Below are 23161 nucleotides of genomic sequence, written 5' to 3' on the forward strand. Positions count from 1 at the left end.
GCACAGAACTGGACACAGTACTCCAGCTGTGGCCTGACCAGCGTCGCATAGAGGGGAAGGATCACCTCCTTGGCTCTACTTGAGGTGCACCTGTGGATACATGACAAGGTCCAGTTAGCCCTGCCAACCGTGACCTCACATTGTCGGCCCATGTTCATCTTGGAGTCAATAATGACTCCAAGATCCCTTTCTGCCTCCGTGCTCTCAGGAAGGGAGTTTCCCATTCTATAAGTGTGCTGCTGGTTTCTACTGTGTATGTGCAGCACCCTGCACTTGTCAGTATTGAAACGCATCCTGTTCATGTCAGCCCACTCCTGTAACCTATCCAGGTCTTGTTGTAGTCTTTCCCTCCCTACTAGTGTGCTCACCTCACCCCAAATTTTGGTATGATCAGCGAATTTAAACAGGTTGCATTTCACCCCGTCGTCCAAATCGCTGATGAAGTAATTGAACAGTGCAGGCCCCAGGACCGAGCCCTGGGGGATTCCACTGCCCACTTCCCCCCAGGTCGAATATGACCCATCTACTACCACCCTCTGAGTACGACCCTTCAGCCAATCTGCAATCCATCTGACTGTGTAGGCATCAATGCCACAGTCGCCTGTGTCAACAGGGCTACAATTTATACCACGCTCAACTACAATTTATACCAGTTGAGAATTTGGCCATTAACATGTCCAGACCATTTTATGCATTTTTAAATTAAATTTCAAAATCCTTGGGCTAAAGCTTTGATCACACAGCCACATCTCACTTAGTGAATGATAAGAGAGAAGTTTTCACAACAGAATATCACTTCGTATATAATGGAAGCCAAGCTGATTATTTGGAAATTTATCCCCAAAAGCAAACTGGTCAGAATAAGGGTCTCTAAAGACCAGATTAATTTTATAGGAAGCTTGTAGAGGGATTTTGCCCAGGGGACAATGTGGACAATCCTTTTATGTAAGGGGACTGCACAAGCTATTATATGCTTTATTATGCTGCCACTTCCTTCCTGCAGTGTGACTGACACAGTCCATACCAAAACTCCATCTTTCCCCTTTTTCCCTGAGTATGCCATTGTCACGGGCTAGGGCCTAGGAGCGGCCGTGATCCTGCTAGCACCCCCTTGCCGTGGCAATTAGGAGATCCAGCACCCTCTAATTCTCGCCCGCCATGTCTTTGATCTTTTGTAAAGTAATAAGGGAGGCTGCCTACGATCTCCTGATATTTAAGTGCGACTTGGTGCACCCCCAGCCTTATGGGCTATGCGTGCCTCCTACCTCCCCTTTAGCACACCCCAAGCCTCGCAGTTCTTCCGGCCGTCTTTGGTGTCTCCAATCTTAGACTGGCCCCCCCCTTGGGCCTATGCCACGCACTCCGGCCCTCGGTGGGGCCTCCAATCTTAGACTTGGCCCCCGCAGAGCCTGCTTCCGTGCTACTCGCGCCCCTTGGCCCCCGCAGAGCCTGCTTCCGCGCTACTCGCGCCCCTTGGCCCCCGCAGAGCCTGCTTCCGCGCTACTCGCGCCCCTTGGCTCTCTCGGGGCCTATTCCTGCGCCAGCCCTGTTTTGGGCTTTCACCGGCACCCTTGGCTCTCTCTGAGCCTATTCCTGCGCCAGCCCTATCTGGGGCTTTCACCGGCGCCGGGGCTCAGGTGGCACACAGCCGTGCCTGGCCCCCCCGACCCTTCTCAGGGTCTTATGTCCTCACAGGCCAAGTACTGCCCTCTTGGGCTGGGGTCTCAACCCCACCACCGCACCACTCTGGTGCCAAGCTGCTGCACCTTCCCGGCACTGCTCGGTGCCCACACAGGGCACCCAGGAAACCCCCCGGACTACTGGGGATCTCCTGTGAGGCCTCCTCACACCCCTACAGCCTCACCTGGTCCTCCGGTTTTTATATACATGTCACGGAACCATAAGCCAACTGGCTGTAACAAAACAATAGGCCTCCTGGCAATAACAAAACAATAAGCCTACCGGCTATTACAAAACAGTAAGCCTACCGGCCACAACATAAAGTCCAGGCCCACCTGGCTCTCTGGCCCACAGCCTCCTGGTCAGGCTTCTCCTCACCCTGACCATCATGCAGCCCTCTGGGTGCTCAGGCTGCACTGCTTGGCTTAGCTCTCCCGCAGAGCTCTTACCCCTCAGGCTGCCAGAAGGGAACTGCTCTGCTCTGTTCCTCCACAGAGCTCCTGCTTCTCAGGCTGCAAGATAGTAACTACTAGCCAGGCCAGAGCCTGGCTGTTTATAAGGGACCAGCCCTGCCCCCTTCCGGTCACATGACCCATCTGGTTGCTCCAGCAACCCGCACCTGAGCTGCCCTGGTGATTGGCAGCTGCTCTACACTCTCACTCAGGCACAGGGCACCCAAGTGCCCCCATGACAGCCATGTACTGAAATGTATGTATTAATGGAACATCCCCTGCAGTCCAGAGAATTCCACTGAGTGCAGGAGTTCCAATTATGAAAGACTCTTGTGCCTGTTTACAATGTTACACCCCTATGAATCCATGTAAAGTTGTATCCTAATACAGCCCAGAGAATTTTACCTTTGTTCAGTTTCAGGCACTGTTGCTATTTCCTGAGTTGATCCAGAAACAAATTCAAAGGTATGTCAAGATCTTCAGAAATTTCATAGGAATGACTTTTCTCATCTGACCTCTAATGTCTTATAGAAAAGTCAATTTGATAAATCTCCAATTCAACTGATACATCAAAGAGGTTTAGATGAGTTCCAGTAACAAAGTCTATATTTTTCTGATTCATATATGTTAATATTGCATAATGAATAATTCATTTAATGAATTTACCCTCCTTTTCTGTTTCTATAGTATCTGAGAGCTGCTTATAATTTTCTAATATGTATTATTTATTCTGAATTATTCACCAGAAATGGCTATTACTATTTGTGGTTTCTACATTTTTCTTTATAAATAATTTTGCGTCTGAAATTCATACCCTGTTGGCTACTTTTGATTGGACATATAGATCATAAGCCAACATTTCTGTTCCTCCATCTAGTAAGAGCAATTATTAGTGTCAGCTTTCAATTCTGAAAACAACTTTTCCCTGTTGTAAACATTTGGGGCAGATGCCAAAATGTCTGCACCCAAATTGAATGTAGTGAAAAATGAGAACTGCTAACAGTATAAGAAGTTCCACAAAAACATACAGAGCATTTGTTTCATATTTTCAGTTTTGGTATGTAATGCATTTGGCAAGAAGACACTGTGAATTGCAAATTTTACTCAATCACTCTCCAGGGTAAGATCCGTATTATGGCATTTCTAAATATTACTGCTTCTGTTCCCTTCAACATCTTTGATAATTTAAAGGGAATAGACAGGGTAGATTTGTACCTTATAGACTGACTAAATCATAGATGGATCTCGTAAGTTTTTGTGAGCTTGAGTTCACTTCATCAGGTGCTGTCTGATGAAAAGTGAATATGAGACTACTAAACTAAAACAAGCACATTGTAGTATCAAAAGCCATGAGAGAAGACAGAAATAAACAATTCAGTTCTGCCATCTTGAGTCACCACTACTCCTGCTAGAAATGAATTGCTCACCTCAAAGCAAGGGAATATTTCTTCCTGCTGATCTATATGAGATTCCTTGCTGAGGCTATAGGACACAGAAGATTTCCATTAGCGATCAAAACGGAATAGTAAAATTCATTCTGTGAACCAGTTAAGTCCCAAATGAGCACTCAGAATGCATATACATGTGACTTGTATGAAGAACCAACACATTATTTAGTAGTAGTAAGAGCAGCACTGTAGTTTTTATTTGTATTTCTGTCATACCAAAAAGCCTAACTCATGGACCAAGATTCCACTGTGCTTGGTTCTGTATCAAAATAAAACCTACCTCTTACCCCAAAGAGTTTTCAATCTAAGATAAGTGACAAGAAGTGGAAACTGAGGGACAGACAAGAAATCTTGGGAAATTGAAGCAATATTGCTCAGTTTCAGAGACAATGATCTCAGCACACTGACGGATAAAAAGTTGTGAAGTTTTTTTGCATTTAAAATTTACTTTCAAGGGTCACCTGGGACAGAGTTGGCACATGAGCTTGTATATAGGCCTCATTTTCTACACAGTGGTGAATTTCAGAGGCGGGTGGGCAGGGGGGAGGGAGCCACTGCCGCTGCCTCAGACAGAGCTCAGCCTCACTGCTCCATGGGAGGAGGTGGAGGCAGAGGTGGGCGGGTGGAGAGAGGGAGCTGCCATGCCGGAGGCTGGAGGAGTTGACAGCGGCAGTGGTCAACCCCAAATGGTGAGCAGGGGGCGGGGGAAGGGGCATGTAAACACTCCCTTAAACACTCCGTCATTCATGACGGGCAATTGGCTAGTATGAATATAAATGGTTTGGGCCTGTTAAACCATTTGTAGTTTGGTGGTCTGCATAATACTATGTTCACAACACAAACTTTATTAACTTGTAACCCACACTATGAGAAAGTTTCACTAAGGGACTGGAGGAGGGCGCTGGCATGCTGTCTGGAGCCAAGCCTTCTCCCTATGCCTGGTAGTGTTTTGTCTTTTAAAAAATCTTCTGCCATGCCTTTGATGTTACAGGACATGGATTTTGAAACGCTCTTGGGGAAATGAAGGGTTAGTTAGGGGCTCACGGTGTCAGCCGGTCTTAACAGGGCTCCACCATCCCCACACCATGCCCTAACCACTTCAGATGTTCCGGGCATGTTGGTACTGGCTTCTGATGTTGATACTCCAGTCTCGGTCTTAAGGACTAATGATAGAAATTCCCCTCCTCCTTTGGCTGCTTGCCCCGTTCTTCCTGGCATGGGTCCCAAGCCAGCCACCCTTGCTTTTAATCCCACCCTTACCTTCAGGGTTGGGACAGACTCACTCCCGTAATCTCGTCCATGTCTTCACTTTCCTCAAAGTTCCCAGAGTGGTTAACTTCACCCTCCAGGACAGGACTCACTGGCTGAGCAGTTTCCTCTGTTCCTGCGCTGCCTTTCCCTTGCAGATTAGTCTCTTCACTGGATCCCTCCAGGTAAGTCAAGGAATAGGGGTTTCCCTTTGAGCTCTGGGGTTGCTCCTCTATTCCAGTCTCCCCTGCATTCTCTCTCTTTGCTTCTTTTCTTCTCTCCTGCTGCCCCAGATCACCCTCTTGGCATCTCTTAAATTTCCCTCTTGCCCAGCTGGATCCACCACGGTAGCCTCCCATTTGCTGCCTGCCTCACCCAGTTGTTTTCTCTCTCTTCCGTTGGTGCATTTTTTCTTTCTCTTTTTGCCCATGCCATTCTCTTTCTCCTGGGCTCGAGCCCCCAGTAGATGGGTTTGCCACAGCAGCCTTTGATCTGTCACAGCCCCAGCTGGTTCCTTTAACTGCTTGAAGTGTGGCATTTCTACCACCCGGGCTCACCATGATTTTCTCTGCCTCTCCAGGTAAGTTTGTTTTTCTCTACTGTTCCCATGACAGGGTGTTTCAGTCACCCTGTCACAGTGAGTTACAATAAAAGGCTTTGTGACAATACATTGTAAAGGCTGAAAAGCCTATATTGCTGTTTGCATATGACTGTTGTGACCCCTCACCTACAACGGTGAGAAGTTATTCACCAATATCAAGTTATATACTATTGAACTACTCAGTGGTAGTCTGTTGCAAAGTTAAAATCAAGGTAAAAAAAGATTCACCATAGCAAAACTGCCAGTCATTCTCAGATACACTTCAGCCAAACTAAAGACAGAAAAAATGCAAACTATTCAATGAAAAAGCTGTGGAAGCAAGTTTACCTAACAACTCAGCCACTGAGGCTTGGGAAAGTTTAAAAACTAGCATGTACAATGCTTCTGTGACAGCATTTGGCAAGAAAAATGCAGATTGGTTTGGAGAGCAGTCTGAAACCCTTCTACCACTGATTGAGAGCAAAAGGATAGCACTTACCAACTATAAGAAATCTCCTAACCCCATAACCCTAAACAATCTGAGAAAGGCTCAAAGAAAAATGCAAAAGGAGGCTAAAAGGTGTGCCCAAGATTTTTGGCTGAAACTCTGTGATGATATTTAGAAAGCAGCTGATACAGGTGATAGCTGTGGAATGTACAAAGGCATCAAATGAGCAATTGGTCCAGTCAAGAAGAAAACAGCTCCACTGAAAGACTTAACAGAAATGCCATTACTGATAAACAAAAACAGCTTGAGCACTGGATTGAACACTATGGAATTCTATACTCCGCTGAGACTGAAATCAAACACAGAGAGCTCAAAGGACCATCAGAATTCAAAGTTACAGAGGATCTGGACAATGAGCCAACATTAGAAGATTTGCAGAAAGCCATTTAATCAATTCCTGGGAACAAGGCATCTGGCAACAACTGTTTGCTGAAATTTACAAATGTGCCAATGATGAATTACTTTGAAAGCTTCATGATGTTATACCACTGTGTTGGAAAGAGGAAGTGGAACCGCATGGTTTCAAAGATACTTCGTTTGTACAATTGTACAAAAAAAAAGGGAATAGAAGAGACTGTGACAACATAGAGGTATCTCTCTGTTCAACATCATTGGAAAATTTGCCATTCACATCACATTCCCTAGGTTGTAATTTCTTGGTGAAAGAGTCTATCCTGAAAGTAAATGGAGTTTTCACTCAGGATGCTCCACCACTGATATGTTATTTTTGGTCAAGCAACTGCAAGAAAAGTGTAGAGAAAAACAAATACCACTGGATATAATCTTCATGGATCTGACAAAGGCCTTCCATACAGTTAACAGACAGGGCCTTTTTACTGTTCTGTTTTACTTATCCCCCCACAACTGTTGAACACCATTTTCTTATTTCAATGTATGAAGGCAACTGTAGTGTATGAAAACAAAGAATCAAGCACTTTTGACAACAATAGCAGGGTGGAACAAGGGTGTGCCTTAGCCCCCAAGCTTTTTAACATCTATTTTTCATTCTTGCTTCTTCATGCATTCAAGGACAGCAATGCTGGCATTTATCTTCAAACAAGACTAAATGGAGGCTTGTTCAATGCAAGGTTTAGAGCAAAAACCAATGTGAAAGAACTGATTCTGAGAGACTTACTGTTTGTGGATGATGTGACCTTGGTTGCACATAGCGAATCCTCCCTGCAAAATCTTTTGGGCAGATTTCCTGAGTTATGCAAGAGCTTTGGGGTGGCAATTAGTCTCAAGAAAACTGTGATCGAGTACCAAAGGATGGAAGAACCAATACCTGATATTGCTCTGGAGGATAAATCTCTGGGTATCATTGACAGTTTTTGGTACTTGGGTTCTATGATCAGCAGGAAGCTTGACCTTCACACTGAACTGATTAACAGAATCAGAAAAACAGCTAAGAATGTCAAGCTGTTACAGGAACATTCATGGAATAACAGCAAACTATCAGCTAAGCTGAAGATGTGAATCTACAGGACTTGTGTGCTTTATCTCTGCTTTATGATTCAGAAACATGGACCACATATGCTAAGCATATCAAAAGACTGAACACCTTCCACATGAAATGTCTAAGATCCTGAAAACAAAGTGGGAAGACACAATATCAAACACATGGGTTCTGGAATGCACAAGACTGACACACTTAGAAACTACTATCAAAAGGGGGAGACTGCAATGGATTGGCCATGTTAGAATGGGAGGAGACTGTACCCCCAAGAATATTTGTTATATAGAGATTTGAGAATGCTCTAGAAAGTGGGGTCACTCTCTATGGTGGTACCATAATGAGTGCAAAAATGATATTAAGTCATTCAACCTCAGCTAAGAAAGCTGGGAGAAGCATGTAGAATCCTGTCTGATCTGGAGGAAACATCTGGCACTGGGTACAGGTCAACATGAAGCAGCGTTGATCCAGAGGATGGAAGCAAAGTAAAAACAAAGAAAGCAACATGCTGCAAACTTGGACTCCTCTGTGAAACTTGTAACAAGCTGTGTCACCCTCAAATTGGGCTTGTCAGCCACAAACAGATTGATCAGGATTCAGACCAGAACTCTTATGTGTACACCACGAGTCAGAGGATTGAGTACTAAATAACTGAGCAAGTACTAAATGACTGTGCAGTAACTGCTGGTACTGCAAGTCCCGGTGCCACATGGGTTGTTTCCAACCCTACTGTGCAGTAGCTACTATGCAGTACTGGAGGCATCATGGTTTGTGCCTGGTGATGCTGTGTAACAGTAGCTTGTTGAAACATCAATGTAGTATCTTGTGTAGACATGCCTCCTGAGAGTTGAATCTGGCCTATGGAACCACTGGATCTGGCCTGTGAACCTGAGGCCTCTGGTGGCATTTGGCCACAGGGCTACATCGACATGAGCATGCACATTTATTTTCTCAAGAACAAACAGCAGCGGCACACTTTGTGCCACTGCCACTTGTTCCCAGGAAACGCCTGTGCCATGTGCCCTCTGACACATTGCAGGTTACCCCAGATGGAGTAGGGGAGGACCACTACCCCAGAACCCCAGAACTACCTGGAGTCCTGGCCGCCTCAGGGAGGTAAAGCTGCAATGATGTGTGTGGTTCCAGGCAGCCAGGCTCTGGTTTTGAGTGGCACATGTTGCCCCTGCGTGTGCTGCCCCGTTGTTTTTTCACGTGACTGCAAGGTAACAGCACAGAGAACATCTGAATGTGTAGTGTATGGTGCCCCAAATGGGTTTGCAGCACTACATACTGCATGGCTGTGCTCATCTGTATGTGGCCAGGGAGTTGGAACAATGGTAGGCTTTATCTTCACTGCAGATAGATAGGAAAGAGTTTCTCCTATGTGGTGGCAGGGAGAAATAGAAGTGGTGGGAGAAACAGCAGCCAGGTTCTAGTGACAGCCCATGGAAGACCAGAACTGGGTCATTCCATCCCACTGCCTGAAAACACTGCTGGTTGCTTCCCTACATTTTCTATAGTTCAATATCAGTATAAGTAAACCTTAGGAGATCAGTGGTAAGTGGAACAAAACATGTGTGAATACAACATAATGTTTTTAACATCAGGTAAAATTAGGTAGTAACAGACTGAAAAAAAATCAGGTTCTCTTTACTTCATCCATTTCTTTACTTTATCATATATTTAGAATGTGTTGATCTCCTTCAAAATCAGTACTGATTAATAACAAGAATATGGTACAGTGAGAGGCTAGTAGATGAGTCTCAACTATTTATGTTGTAACTGAATCTGCAATCAATCTAATTTATATTTGAAATACTTTTTTATAGTTACAAAATGTGAACTACGAAGAGAAAGCTACTCATATCTTTTGCTAAAAAATTATATTGACTTATATTGGAAGATTCATATAGATGCCTGAATCAACTCATTGTTCCAGAAGATTATAAAAATCATAATAGTACTAGTATTATATTTTTCTCAGAACAGATAATCAATGGTGTAACATAGGGCTAATCTGTGAGTTAAATATATGTGATAAGTCAAGGGCCAGCCACAAATGTTCATGTCCAGGAGCTGATCTGTAGGGCTGTGTGAAGCTTCAGTCCCTGATTCAATTCGGCTGAGATTTGGCTGATTCGGTGGCCAAATCTCCAAATCTGAATTGAATCAGAGAACACATTAATTTCTCGAAATTGAATTGGAACCCGCCAAATCAATTCGGAGAGATTCAGCGATTCGGACATGGACACAGCTTTCAGTGTTTTTTCTACATATCTCTAAATACCAGGTGACTCATGAATGCTGCAATGCTGGGGTGCATGGAGTATCCCACAGAACCAGAGGGGCTTCCCAGTGTGCTTTGCAGCAGACCTGGAAGTGGACCAGAAGTAATTCCAGTACGCTTCCAGGTCTGCTGGACAGCGGGCAGCGGGCCCCCCTGCGCCCCTGTGGCTTGGCAACTGGTGCCTTCTGTATCTGGGGGGGCACCTGGGGTCCCCCCACAGTCAATCACCAATCCAGGGAGGTGCAGGGGGAGGGCCCAGCGCACTCCCCATAGGAACCAGAAGTGGACCAGAAGTACTTCTATTCCACTTCCGGGTTCACCACTGAGTACATGGAGGGGGCCCCCACACTCCTGTGGGATGCTCCACGTGCTCCAGCATCAAAGCATTCACTAGCCGTGCTGGTGCCTTGAGGTAGGAAGAAAAAAAACTTTTAAACCTCTATGTCTGAATCACTGGTTCTCCAAATCAGCATCAAATCTTCAGATTTGAATTCAGTCTAATCGAATCAGGGACAACAGTCTGTATCAAGGAATCGAATCACTGTCCCTGATTTGGGCCAATTCCAAATCTGAATTGAATAGGGCCCGCTTCACACCCCTCTACTGATCAGGGAGAGAACTGTGGCTCCTGACTTGCACCAAGAGAGAAGCAATTTGTTACATATCTATAAAAACATCATGTTATTCCCTTGGCTATAGCATTTCAGCTACTCCGACTGTTATATTGGGAACATCAGAGCCAGGATACCAACCATTCTTTACTCCTGCATAAGGCAGGAAGTAGTGATCCCATGAGACTGCTCTCCCCATCATGCCAGGAGCGCATAAGGCAAAAGGTCATGTACCATTATTTCCAAGTGTGAATGTGTAAAGCATGGATAATCCTTCCCTGGAGGCCAGATGCCAAAAATTAGGTAAATAATGCTCATTTTGAAAATCTCAAACTGCCTTTTACTATATGTAATCCTTAGTCTAAGGGAAAAACTAGTCAGGAATAGTAGTATATAATGAATACATAATAAACTTGATATTTTATGTATCTACCATAACCTAAAGTGCTACATTACACTGCACCGTATAATGTACACTAATGTGTACCCAAACTGTACTTACACTATGATGGGCTCTACATTAGCTGTTACCACACAGGAAAGAGATCTAGGGGCATTTATAAATGTGCCCTGGAAGGTGGGCACTTTATCTAAAAACACCAATTAAAAGCACCCAGAGCATGCATCACATGTGCTGAAAAACTGGACAAGCTTTAAATTAAAGTGCCCCACTGCCATTTTTCAGCACTCATTCACACGTGATGCTGGAGTCTGCCAGAGCGCGGAAATCATCACACTCCAGCAGACTCAATTAACTGAATCTGATCCAACGCGCTGTAATTACGCCGGAGTAGCCTCCCTGTACATGTATAGGAGCCATGATGGTCATTGTGGACAGTTCACTAAAAACATTAGATCAGTTCTCAGCAGCCATCAAAAAGGCAATCAAAATATTACAAAATGGAAAATATCATTATGCCCCTTTCTAAGTCCACTGTGTGCCCAAACCTTGAATACTGTGCCTAATTCTGGCCCCCCCACACATCAAAAAAGATGTAGAAGAACTAAGACAGGCACAGTGAGGGTCAACAAGGATTTTTAGTGGTATGGAGAGGGTTCCATAAGAAGAGAGACTAAAGAGGCTAGGCCTATTCAGTTTAGAAAAGAGATGCTTTGGTGGGACATGACAAGTGTTTAAATGGTGAAGAGATAGGAAACAGGGATGTATTATATACTGTAGTGGCAGGTGAACTACAAGTATGTTGAGTCCAGGCATGGGCAGAAGTAACTGAAATTATTATCTTCTACCAACCCCAAAGAGGTCCACAGAGGTATGGACTAGGTTGGGCATTGTCTCTTTCCCTGCTCTCACTGAACAAGTGCTAGGGAAGAAAGAGCAATTTATCACCAACTTTGAGGATCAAGGCATGAGTATGGAAGGTATTTTGAGAACCCTACAATCAGTTTAAATCAGAAAGATAAGCTATATCCTAAAGCTCATGTAGACTATCATAACTTCTAATGCGGAAAAAAATACCAGTCTAAAAAGTGACAGAGATCAAGGCTTGAATTCCTGGTAAAATACAAATTGTATAGAAACAAAGTTGTCTACAACAACACTTTTCACGTTAGAATAAGCAACTGTTAGAAATAATGTGGTTTGTATATGAATATGAGTCTAGTTTCTTCATATAAATACATATTAAAAAGAGGACAAGGGCCAGGTCTAAATCATTCTTGAAGATGCCTTCACATAGAAGAATGCAAGATAAAAAACTGGCATCTTTTCAGATTCCTATGGAGACAATACAGGAAGGCTGGGAAATCTAGAGTGTTCATATGCTGAGGAGAAAAGCACCTACAGTTAGCTGAGAAAAAAACATTACACACGTCTGAATTCCAGGACTTAGCTCTAAATTAGAGCTGCATATAAGTTACTACCAGCATTTCCAAATCCATAGTGCTCAGAGGGCAGGTTCCCAACCCAGTTACAACAGTGATATCAGTACAAATCACAGCCGCCTTAGTCACTTCAACTCAAGTGGGACATGGTGACTGCTTACATCTCACCCAACACCCTTGTGCTTACAGGACTTGCTCAGTAAGAGAGAAAATTGGGTCCTAGACCTACTGGCTAGGGAATTTAGCCCTACATTACCACTTCTTAGGGACTGATCTACTGTTTGTGACTGGTGTCAAATACACATTTACTTTTGCATATTCATGTTTTGATTGAATACAATATACTTCAACCTACTGGCTCCATTTTGACTCTTTTAGAAGTTAGATGATGAAAAGCTGTGCTTCTCAGTTCCCTATCATCGAGGCAATTTGACCTAAATAAACAAATATTCTGATTTCACAAGCAGAACAAGAAAATCTATTTTTCAATTCTTCTTATTATGACAGGATGACACATTCTTAAAGGTCAGCCACTATAGCAGGACAGCGACTTTTCATTTGGAGTTGACTTCTGAAATTGGAAGCTAGATACACTCTGAAAACAGGGTGAATTTATTACCTAAAAGATGACTTGGTAAACAGATTAGATTCTATTTGATTATCAGAAGTACTGTTGGTACCACTTGGGACATGATCTGCAATCTAAAAGGCAAAGTTAAATGCTCTCCAACCTCGTGTATTACTTAATAGCACAGTAAGCAGATTGCCTTGCTTGTGGGCTTCTCCAGGCAGGCTCTTGATCCCTTACGAGAGCCTCAGCAAGTATTTTTTAACACAGCCTGTTTTTACCCATAAAAACAGAGTCTTTAAACAAACAAAACAAGCAAACAAAGCCTTGTCATCTTCTCCCAGACACTGGAAGGGTTCCCCCATGGCTCTGGCCACACAGCAGTCTAGTTCAACAAGCCATGCAGTCAGTGGTTCATCCCACCACCTTCTTCAGGCTCACAATTGATCCCTCACAGTTTGCTCCACCCTGCTCTTCTCTTTGGGGCTTTAAGGTCCCAGTTATCCCTCCCTGATTAACAGCCCTCCCATAGCTGCAACTACTCAGAGGAGCTGGCTGCCCCCTCTTAGAGGACAGGCCTCCCTGTTACACACATGACACAGTTGATTTAATTTTCCATTAGACAGCATATGACTTCTGCACTAGGGCCAGGTACAGACATTATACTTTTACCAGTATAAGTGATCAGAAACTGATCTATACCCATAACAGAACAGAAGTTTGGCACACAGAGACTGATTTAAAAATGGCAGAACCTGATCTAAGATTTGCTCCCCCTCTCCCCAAGAAAGGGCAAATGTGCGTTTTGTTCACTTCTACCCTAAACTGCGCTGCCTATAGAAAACTGTAATTTAGATTCCACCCTGGGTTTTTTGAATGTCTGTACCTAGCCTAGATGCCTCAGCGTAACACATTTTTAAAATTCTGAGATAATGTCAAAACAAAAGTAGTAGCAGTTCAAAACATACAGTAGAGGCAGCTCCCATTATCCTTTTGTATCAAATAGAACATAAATGGGAGGCAAAAGGCAAGATTCAAGAACAGACAAAAACAGAAAGTAGTACTGGGGCATGCTCAGAACTATCCAGCCAAGACAAGCCACTACCCCTGCACAGGCATATCCTAAGGCACTCATTCTAGGTTTCTTAATTGCACTTCTGAAAGTGGCTGCCTAAACTCTAGGCATGGGATTTTTTAGCATCGTCATGCCTAAATCCCCTTGTGGATCTCACACTAAGTTCATCTTGAGCCACAATGCCTCTTGGGCCATGGCATACCAAACAGTAGACCATCATAAGCTACACTTCTTTTGGTCTTAATTGAGAAACAATACACTGCTTTTTCACACACTGAGTGGTTTTCAATTCATTGTGAAGTATACTTAAGAGTATAGATTATAAGAAATTGATCTATTATGTAAGTTACGCAGACATTTGCTGGGTGTTTCAAAGGCTCATATTCCATAAGCAAGCTCTCTCATTTGTTCTACAATTTCTCCCATCACTGTTTAACAAGCTAATGAAAAAAGGTTTTTTCCATCAATTTTTTCAGTTTGCAACGCTATACAAGAATAAGTTTATTTTAGATGAATTAATGCATTTGCAAAGTTCCCAAATAGGTACCGTCTGTCAGACTATACTGGGAGTTTTCCAGTGAAAAAAATCAAGCTGATAAAACAACTTCAAATTTGCATAATTTGCACAGGTCTCTATATGCTTTTGGAATCTCTTCTCCCATCTCTATTTTTAGCAGTGCAGTCAGTCATTATAGGCATTTAAAGGCTGATTGGGTTTGCAGAGTAGTTAAACAAAATGCTAACCACACAGAAACAGAAAGAGACTTCTTCTCAAACTGCAAAGAGATATGCATGAAAGAACACTTTTAATTAACATTTTTGTTGAGATTGTATTGGAAGACTGGATGTTACTGTTCAGAAGATTTAAAGCACTATGTTAAATATATGCCTGAAAGGGATACTTTGGGGCAAATTCAGACCTGATCTCAATGGAACTGCATCTTCATACATCAGGTCTGATTTTCTCTCTCTAAATTTTACATATTACACTGCCTTTGCATTAGCCTACATTAAATGTCTAGTTATATGTGGTAAGGATTCTCTAATAATTCTCGTTACAGTAAAAATCTTGCCAAACCTCCTACATCCCTAGAACAGATCAAACCTTAATCAATTGAGCTGAAATGAACTAAGCAAACTTAAATGTACACTTAGGTTGACTCTGTCTCTCTTTAATCCCTGTTCTCTAGCCCTTAAACCTCATTCTCTGTTACTATGCTTTGGATCTTCCCCCATGAGTGTAATATTATCACTGCAACAGCATTAGAATTAGGAGAATTATTTGGGGTATTTTTAATATTTTAACATTTCATATTTTAAATTATTGGGTCTTTTTATTTGTCTTTTGGACCTGATAATGCAAGAGATCTTGTCTTTTGGAAACTGATAATGCGAGAGACCTTACAATTCAGTGCTTCACAGTAGCTCTATCTATTGAGCTGTATTGGCTTTTCCTTACCAGATTGCAGCCTTCTAAGCTCTTCAGCTGGACAATCTCCAACATATGAAAATCAAAAGTAGGCAAAAGGCCTATTGCCTCTGCCAGTTTTTTCTTAAGCAGTAGGTGGAATTTTTCTCTGGAATGATGTGTGATGAAGAGCCTTTCAGTCTTAAAAATTCCTTCTTGGATAATAAATGAAAAACTTGTCCCTCCAATGTGGAGGCTACATAAGATGGAAAAATGGTTTCCAAGTTCCTTGATAATTTGCACCATCACAGAACCTCACAGGAGGTGAGAGGCTTCATACCAGCTATGAACTGACTGCCCAGAGGAGTTTTCCATTGACTGACTTCTCTGTGAAATCCTATGAACTATGAACTTTCATTTCTACCCAAAAGAACTGCTACAATCTTTTCTCCAGTGCCTGATGAAGGGTCTTTATGGCCAAAAGCTTGCAATTAAAGATTTTTTTTTTGCAAAAATCTTGTTGGTCTAATAATAGATAATCATCTCTACTATGAGTCCTGATTGCCTTTTCCTCTAGACCAATACAGCTACAACCTGGATACCTGACACAAGTTCCTTGATACATTCTTGCCTTCCTAAACATTGTTTAGCTAAGAAGGAAAAGTCCTCTCCTCTTAATTAGATGCCTGTAGCCTCCACTTGAAGAGCTAAAAATAATACCTTCTCTTGAAGCTGAGAAAACTTATACAGACCTTCATAGTCTATAAACTTATTTCTTGAGGAACGTTATTGAACAGATTATGGTAAAGCATACCTAGCTATAACTTCAGTCCTTGATTTCCCTTCTTTTTTAACATTGGATATTACCATGACACAGAAATTGGGCTGGTTACATTGGCATATGCATCTACGTCCTACAGTGGCCAGATGCAACGTGATAAAAATAGGAAGAGGGGAATATCTGTTTTTCTGACTCAAATTTGAAGGGACAGTGTAACAGGTAGCCAAGCAAGAGGCAACAGTGGCAGGTTAGAGCTGCATTATGACGGGGAGGGTGTGAAGCTGAGCTTAGGCCAGCTATTGAGTAAGCAGCTCAGCCATGCCAGGTGCCACAGAGAGGAGCAGGCAGTTGACTGAGCTAAAGGGGAGCACCTGGGCTCAGCAAGAGAGCTAAGGGGGAGAGGGGTGTCACATGACTGGAAAACTCAGCCTTGAGCCTGAGAAAGTAGTCAGGTCCTTATCCCCTAAAGGAAAGAAGTTACTGCCCGCTGGAAGCCTGGAGAAGGGAATGCAATGTGTAGAGACCTAATGTTGGGTATAAGATTACTTTAGAGACCAGTGTATTCATGTTTGTGTTTAAGTTTGACCAGAGAACCAGGTTGTGACTGTAGGGGTGGACAGCAGGGTACCTGGAGTGCCTACTGTTTTGAACCCCTGTACTGAGCAGGCAGAGGTAGCTGAAGAGGGGATAAAGCCCCCAAGGGGACTGAGGCCAAGAGGGCCATATCCTGAGCAGAGGCTGATGTCCAGAGGACTAAGTCCCAAGCCAAGACTAAGGCTGAGAAGGCTGGGACTGAGAAGCCAGGCCAGAACAAGTGGGCCAGGGCCAAAGGTCACAGTCAGAGAAAAGGGGCCAAAGTTATAAATGTTGAAGCCCAAACAAAAGGGGTGAGGACCCCAAGGACTGGATTTATTAACTAATGGTAACTGACATCTATGAGGCGTGGGCATACCTATGGAGGCAGCTGGTGGCTTCAGTTAAAGCCCTTAATACATTATTAGGGAGAGAGGGCCATGATTACTGCGCCAAGACTAAGTGTCTGTAGGGCCATGATCAGTGCAAAAGTGGCAAGCTTAGTGCCAGCAAGGCATGAGTAGTATGAGTCAGTGAGTAGAGTAATTCTGTCAGTAGATTATAGCTCTCATGACAAGTAGCTAGAGCATCCAATGAAGTAAGTGGACAGCACCACAGACAACACCACAAGGATCACTCCCACGCTCAGGGACAGCTTCCCTACATGCTATTTCAGTTCCATCAAGGCATGGCTGGAGAGATAGCAAAAAGAGGGGTATTCTGAAGAGCTGGAGTGAGGGGCAGGATTAGTTTTCTCATCTTAGAAGATGTTGTGGCCATCCTCAGGGACAGTCCCATTACAGATAGCTGCCAGGGGGAAAAAAAAGCAGTTCCTGAAAAAAGATAAGACCACACTAAAGATATCAGTGGTGAACACGCAACTGTAGACACAGCAATTCCAAAGAGAAACTGCAAAAAGGATGCTATTATCCAAGGGTGCCATTATTCTTCCTTTTGGTTCAGAAAACATATTGTGAAGTTATTTAGTAATAATTCACATACAAAGTGTATTACATCTGTATACCAGATATGCATTTTACATATTAGATTTTGAGCTTTCAAACTATATGTAGACTGTGCCCTATGAATCCTAGGGTGTATGTAAGCATTCAAATGAACTGGAAGTGCAGCAGTTAAGTTGAAGCAGTTTTAAACCCTACAGGTTATTCAAGTGTTTAGGGGGCCAGCTGCGTACTCTGCAGACAGCCAGTGCTGACAATGGCACCCAGCCAGGGGGAACAGCCCCCAGCTTGTTCCCCAACCTATGTAGCCCATGGTCTGGGGAAGAAGCCAGGAGCATTACTTCCTGCTTCCCTTCACTCCTGGACTTGTCCCAAAAGGGAAACTTAAACAGCAAGGGGAGTAGGTAGTAAGGCTGTGCAAAGATTTGGTCACTGATTCGATTCAGAGGAAAATCAGCCTGATTTGGTGGCCAAATCTCCAAATCTGAATTGAATCAGGAGACCCATTAATCTCTCCACATCAAATCAGAAGCCTCCACAATTGAATTCGGACAGATTCAATGATTTGGCCATAGACACAGCTTTATATATTTTTTCTACATACCTCAATGTGCCAGGTGTGGCTAAGATGGTGGGGTGGATAGAGTGTCCAACGGGAGCGCGGGGGGGTCCCCCATGTGCTTGGCAGTGGACCTGGAAGTGGACCACAAGTACTTCCACGTGGGGGACCGCCCCCGGCCCTGGCGACTGGTGCCTCCTGGGTCTGGGGAGGTACCTGGAGTCCCCCCACGGCCGATCACCAAACTGGGGGGAGAAGGGGGTTACCCCGCACACTCAGTGGTGGACCTGAACGTGGACCTGAAGTACTTCTGGTCCATTTCCAGGTCCACCAGCAAGCATGCAGGGGACCCCACCCCCCCCTCGCTCCATCTGCCCCAGCATCTCAGCATTCATGAGCCATGCCTGATACCTCAAGGTATGTAGAAAAAACATAAAGCTGTTTCTATGGCCAAAATTGCTGATTCTCCAAATCAGAATTTAATCTTCAGATTTGACTGAATCGAATTGAGTCAGTGATCCAAATCAGCAAATTGAATTACTCTCCCCCAAATCAGGCCGAACCCAAATCAAATACTGCTCATTTCACACACCCCTAGTAAGTAGTACTTCCCACCCTGGCTCCCAGCCTTCCAGGTTTTAAATACTGCACTCACTGCCCAGCTGGGTGACAGAGGCAACACTTAAAGCCCAGGGGCTCATCAGTAGGTTGTCAGATTTACAGCCCAGGGCTGTGGAGAGAGGCTGGAATTTCCCAGCACCAAGGCTGACAGGAGGAGGGGTTTGGTCTATGACTCAGCTAGAGCAGTGGAAACAGCCAAATCACAGACTGTCTCTCTGGAGAGGAGGAACAACAAAGCAATGCATGCTGGGATGCTAAAAGGCAGCAGTGGAGCTTTTATTGGTAAGGTAAGTATGGAAGTGTTCATTCCTCTGGTAGAAACTGTACTGAAGCTGACTTCCACGTTGTTGGATGAGACAAAAGTTTCTACTGGACCCATCATCTTTGGTTCAGTAGAAACTGCTTGAACACTTGTACACTCAGGGTTTCTACCAGTGAAACTGCAATAAGCTTAGTGAATGGTCTGTCATTATTTCAGCCATGCAACAGATTTATTAAATGCTTCTGTTCACCATTCAGAGAAAATATCAATGCTATAATATAGAAAATAGAAAGTTTATTTTCTTTCCACAAAGCCAAATGATGAGAAATTTGATTTTTTGTTGTTGTCTTACAATGTCTTTAAACTTAGGAATTTCAGGATTTGACCCATATTAATATGGCATTTAGCATAAACAGCAATTTTATTTGCTGTCAATCAAAAGGAAAAAAAACCCATAAATTGTGTCCACATTTTAATCAAGAATATATGTAGACATGTATATCTGGAATGAAACAGAAGTTAGGTAAGTCCTGTGCAAACTTCAACCTGAAAGCTTAAACCAAATCTGAAGCATATCAATATGTGGCTACCCTCCAAAAGTCTTCTTTTCAACTTTGATAAAAATCACATTTTATTGGTAGATGCAGTAGTCTCTCTTGACCTAAGTTGTGTCCTCAAAACTTGGGAGTCTCTTAGGGTTAAAGGATTTGGTGCTTTCTGAAGCACAACAAACTGAGTGTATGGCTGTGTGGCAATCTGAAGTGTTGTACAGAGGTACCCCCGCTAATGTAGGAACTAATAGTTGTTTCTTTGTGACAGCAAGGTCAGCTGACCTTGCTTCTCGTCAGGGTAAATTAGCCCATATTTAACTCTGTAGTACCATGGCTAGACTGCTTGTGCCACCTGAACTAGCTTTTCTAAAGCTAGCTCACAATAAACCCTACAGACTAGATGTTCCCTATGGGCTAAATCTTATTTTCCCTTCTTGAGCCTAAGTAACATTTATGTAATCATGTAACTGCAGTTTTTGGCACTGACACAGTTTGGGATTCCATTTCCATCTGTGGCAAAATGGGATCTCCCTGCGAGTGTAGCTGCTTGAAGTAAAATGGGTAAAGGAAGAAGAATACCATCCTTCCTTTCAGCCCAGTAGCCTAAAGGTTAGGACACTTGGCCAGGGAGTAGAACACCCAGGTTCTAGCTCCTCCTGAGCTCACAAAGGTTTAGACCTGTGTTTCCTGCTTCCCAGAAACCACCAGGTCCAAGGCTGGCAGTGCCCAGAGTGCTCTCTAGCCTTCTATGTGAAGCTGGCTAATAAAACTTTCATTTAATATTTACTAGATAAGGTCAATAAACAGCACTGCCCCAGGATACAGGGGCCCAGGCTAGAGCCCTTCCTTTTGGGGTCCCATCTCACTGAATTACACTTACTCAGGCTTGTTTGTCTTCTCCTGGGCTAGGTCAGTGGGCCAACGTCCTAGAAATAGGATCTAACCCAATAAACCAACATGTAACTAAAGCTATACCTGATAAAAAGCTTTTGTAACCTACTAACAAAAGAAATACTAATTTTAAAAGCTTGCAAACAGTAGGAATAGCAACTTATGATAGCATAATCAGTGCCTTGAATAGAAAGGGTTTGTATGTGAATATCTGTCATAAGCAGCTTATCAAGTTACCAACAAAAGCCAATTCCTATAATACTGTCTTCTAATGAATTATACAAAAAAAAGTATATATTTTATTCTAGCAGTTTACCTGTGCATTTCTTGATATTACTGTTTCTTTTTCCATGTGATCCTAATTTGCATCCAAAATTCTCTTCCCAAAATTCTGCAAACCATACATTTCTTCTGTTATTAGCAAGGGTACGGCTCCGAAAATATCGATCGAATCCTACATTTAAAAAAAGAAGCACAAAATATGGTATAAGATAAATAATATATCTCAAAATGTGTGTGGAGGATTTTGCATAAACAAGACTGAAATGCATACTTGCAATATATAAAGGTATTAACTACCTGAATGAAATTTTATTTAAAATTAGAAATAGTACTTAGGGAATTAAAACTGTTACATACATTTATAACTCATAGAAATATTTGTCCTGGAAAAATATTCTGTTATAGCAATTATTGCTGGTACCAATTCATAATGCTGCTGCAGATTACTAGAGGTGAAGCAAATCAATGCAAGTGGTTACTATATACTAACTAATTCATCATTAATCCATTGAAATACACTAGAAAGAGATGGTTCTGCCAGGTATCCAAATAGCCTTGCAGATCTGGTTCAAATCAACTCAAAAAATTTACTGCATGTCTTTTGTGTCACTACTGTGTCATTATTGCTCTTACCATCTATAGAAGCTCTTTTGGGCAGAATGGTGACTGCTCCTTCTGCAATCTCTTCCTGTTGATAAACAGGTGAAATTTTTGACCCCCAACTATCTGAGCCAATCCAAAGAAAATGTCCTGTTTGATTAGCTTTTTTGGCTGCCTCTAATATTCTCCTGAGAATAAACAAACAAAATGACTAGTTAGACAGAATGCACTTATCAAGAAATAATACTGATTAGAGCCCCCCTTCAGCATTAATTCTGGCAATACATAGTCTCATTTTAACCAATTAGACAATCATTCTGACAGTCTAAAGTATATCTCTCGACAGGGACAGTGTTCAGATCTCAAACTACTGCACTGTACATGTTAATTTGCCTCATCCTTTCCCCTAGCTATATAATTGTGTCTATCATTCTTATTTGTTTCATTTCTTTCAATTCCCAAGTTACAATCTGGAGGATCTTCATTCCTAGAAACTAAAAAATTGTTAAGTCTCTGAGGATCAGAGGCATAGCATGATGTGTAATTGCAACTGAATGTCCTACAGACCAGTTCCCAAGAATATTGATATTGGAATGCAATTTGAAATCTTTTAGAAAGTCACATTTTGGTGAATATATTTCTATAAAGAGCAACTTTTCAACTTAAATTAGGAAAGACGTACTTAATATCATCCTCATTTGCAAACATGATTACAGCTCGAGCATTAGGAGTTTCCAACAAACGTTTGATGATCTTGTCAAACTCTCCTGGTTTTGGTTCACGGGGAATTTTTAAAGACTGAGCAATACAAACACCTCCTGGAGAAAAAAAGAATAAAAAAGAAAATAAAATTTAATTGAGATGAAATTCAGAACTGTTTATTTATACTTAATCAAACACATAGCTAAACAGATAAGGAAAACAAAATGGTAGTCTGATAGGTGGAAACATTTCAGCCAAAAACCCCTCAAATATCTGTCTCATCCACAGGATATGGCTCTCTCTTCAAAAAAACCCTATAAAAATCCACAATTATAATGATGCATATGGTTTTAACTTGCATGTTAGACCCAAATGGAAGCTACCTAAATACTTGTTTTTGTGTCCAAAATGTAAAGGACACAATAGACCATATCTCCAGCTGGCTTAATTTGGCACAGATCCATCAACTTTGATTATTTACACTAGTACAAAATCTGGCTCTTTTCATAATAAATGTTATCATATGATTGTATTTAGCCCTGGAAATTACCTGCAAGTTGGCAGTAATCTTGTATTACTGCTAAGAATCCCCCTCCCAATGGGGGGTACTGTGACATACCTTTGCTTATTAAGCATGACAATGAGTATATGGTTAACGGTAAATATTATGGTTACAGGACTGTGGTAGTGAATTTGTAATCCTCTCAAGGGAACCACAGACTGATCTTTTCAAATTGTTATTACAGCATTCTTAATTAAGTTGTCTTAATTATTTAAGCATCTTATTAAAGATGCTTTCAGTCATCAATGAAAATTCTAAATTACTAATCAGTGAGTGAACACAAACTCAGAGATGATATTTATGTCTTTTTTTGACAGAAGCATGAGAGCTAATTAGATTTTTTACATTTTAACTCTTCTGCAGGAAGCAATGACAGTTTACAGGAATGCAGTGTTATCCAGTGAAATAAAGCAGGAAATTCTGTGTGGGTGGAATTTAAGGCTCCTTATTTGTACACCTTTTGAACATACCCAGAAGGAACTTCATTAAGAAGCCATCTCATAGCATTTAGTCCAGATGGGTACTAAAGTATTGTACAATGGTTGACCTGTATAGTGTTAGATGTCATTACTTTTTTAAATTATTTATCTGAATTACTTTCTCTTTAAGAAACATAACTAAAACTTTCAAAGATCCTGATTCCTCTATATACCAG

At 42.3% G+C, this 23161-nt stretch overlaps 1 protein-coding gene across 3 annotated transcripts in view; it reads right to left on the bottom strand.

Annotated features, from left to right (window-relative positions):
* The window catches only part of GRM8 (glutamate metabotropic receptor 8), a 716946-nt gene that overhangs the window by 341553 nt on the left and 352232 nt on the right, over positions 1 to 23161 (bottom strand). For all 3 annotated transcript variants that reach the window (XM_019509286.1, XM_019509288.1, XM_019509287.1), the window contains exons 4-6: positions 21925 to 22060; positions 21276 to 21430; positions 20677 to 20814 (exon numbers count right to left, since the gene is read on the bottom strand). In XM_019509286.1, the coding sequence (XP_019364831.1) occupies positions 20677 to 20814; positions 21276 to 21430; positions 21925 to 22060 (429 nt within the window). The remainder of the gene's footprint in view (positions 1 to 20676; positions 20815 to 21275; positions 21431 to 21924; positions 22061 to 23161) is intronic.

The sequence above is a fragment of the Gavialis gangeticus genome, unplaced genomic scaffold, assembly GCF_001723915.1.
Source record: "Gavialis gangeticus isolate Ggan-Ray unplaced genomic scaffold, GavGan_comp1, whole genome shotgun sequence".
Taxonomy (NCBI): domain Eukaryota; kingdom Metazoa; phylum Chordata; order Crocodylia; family Gavialidae; genus Gavialis; species Gavialis gangeticus.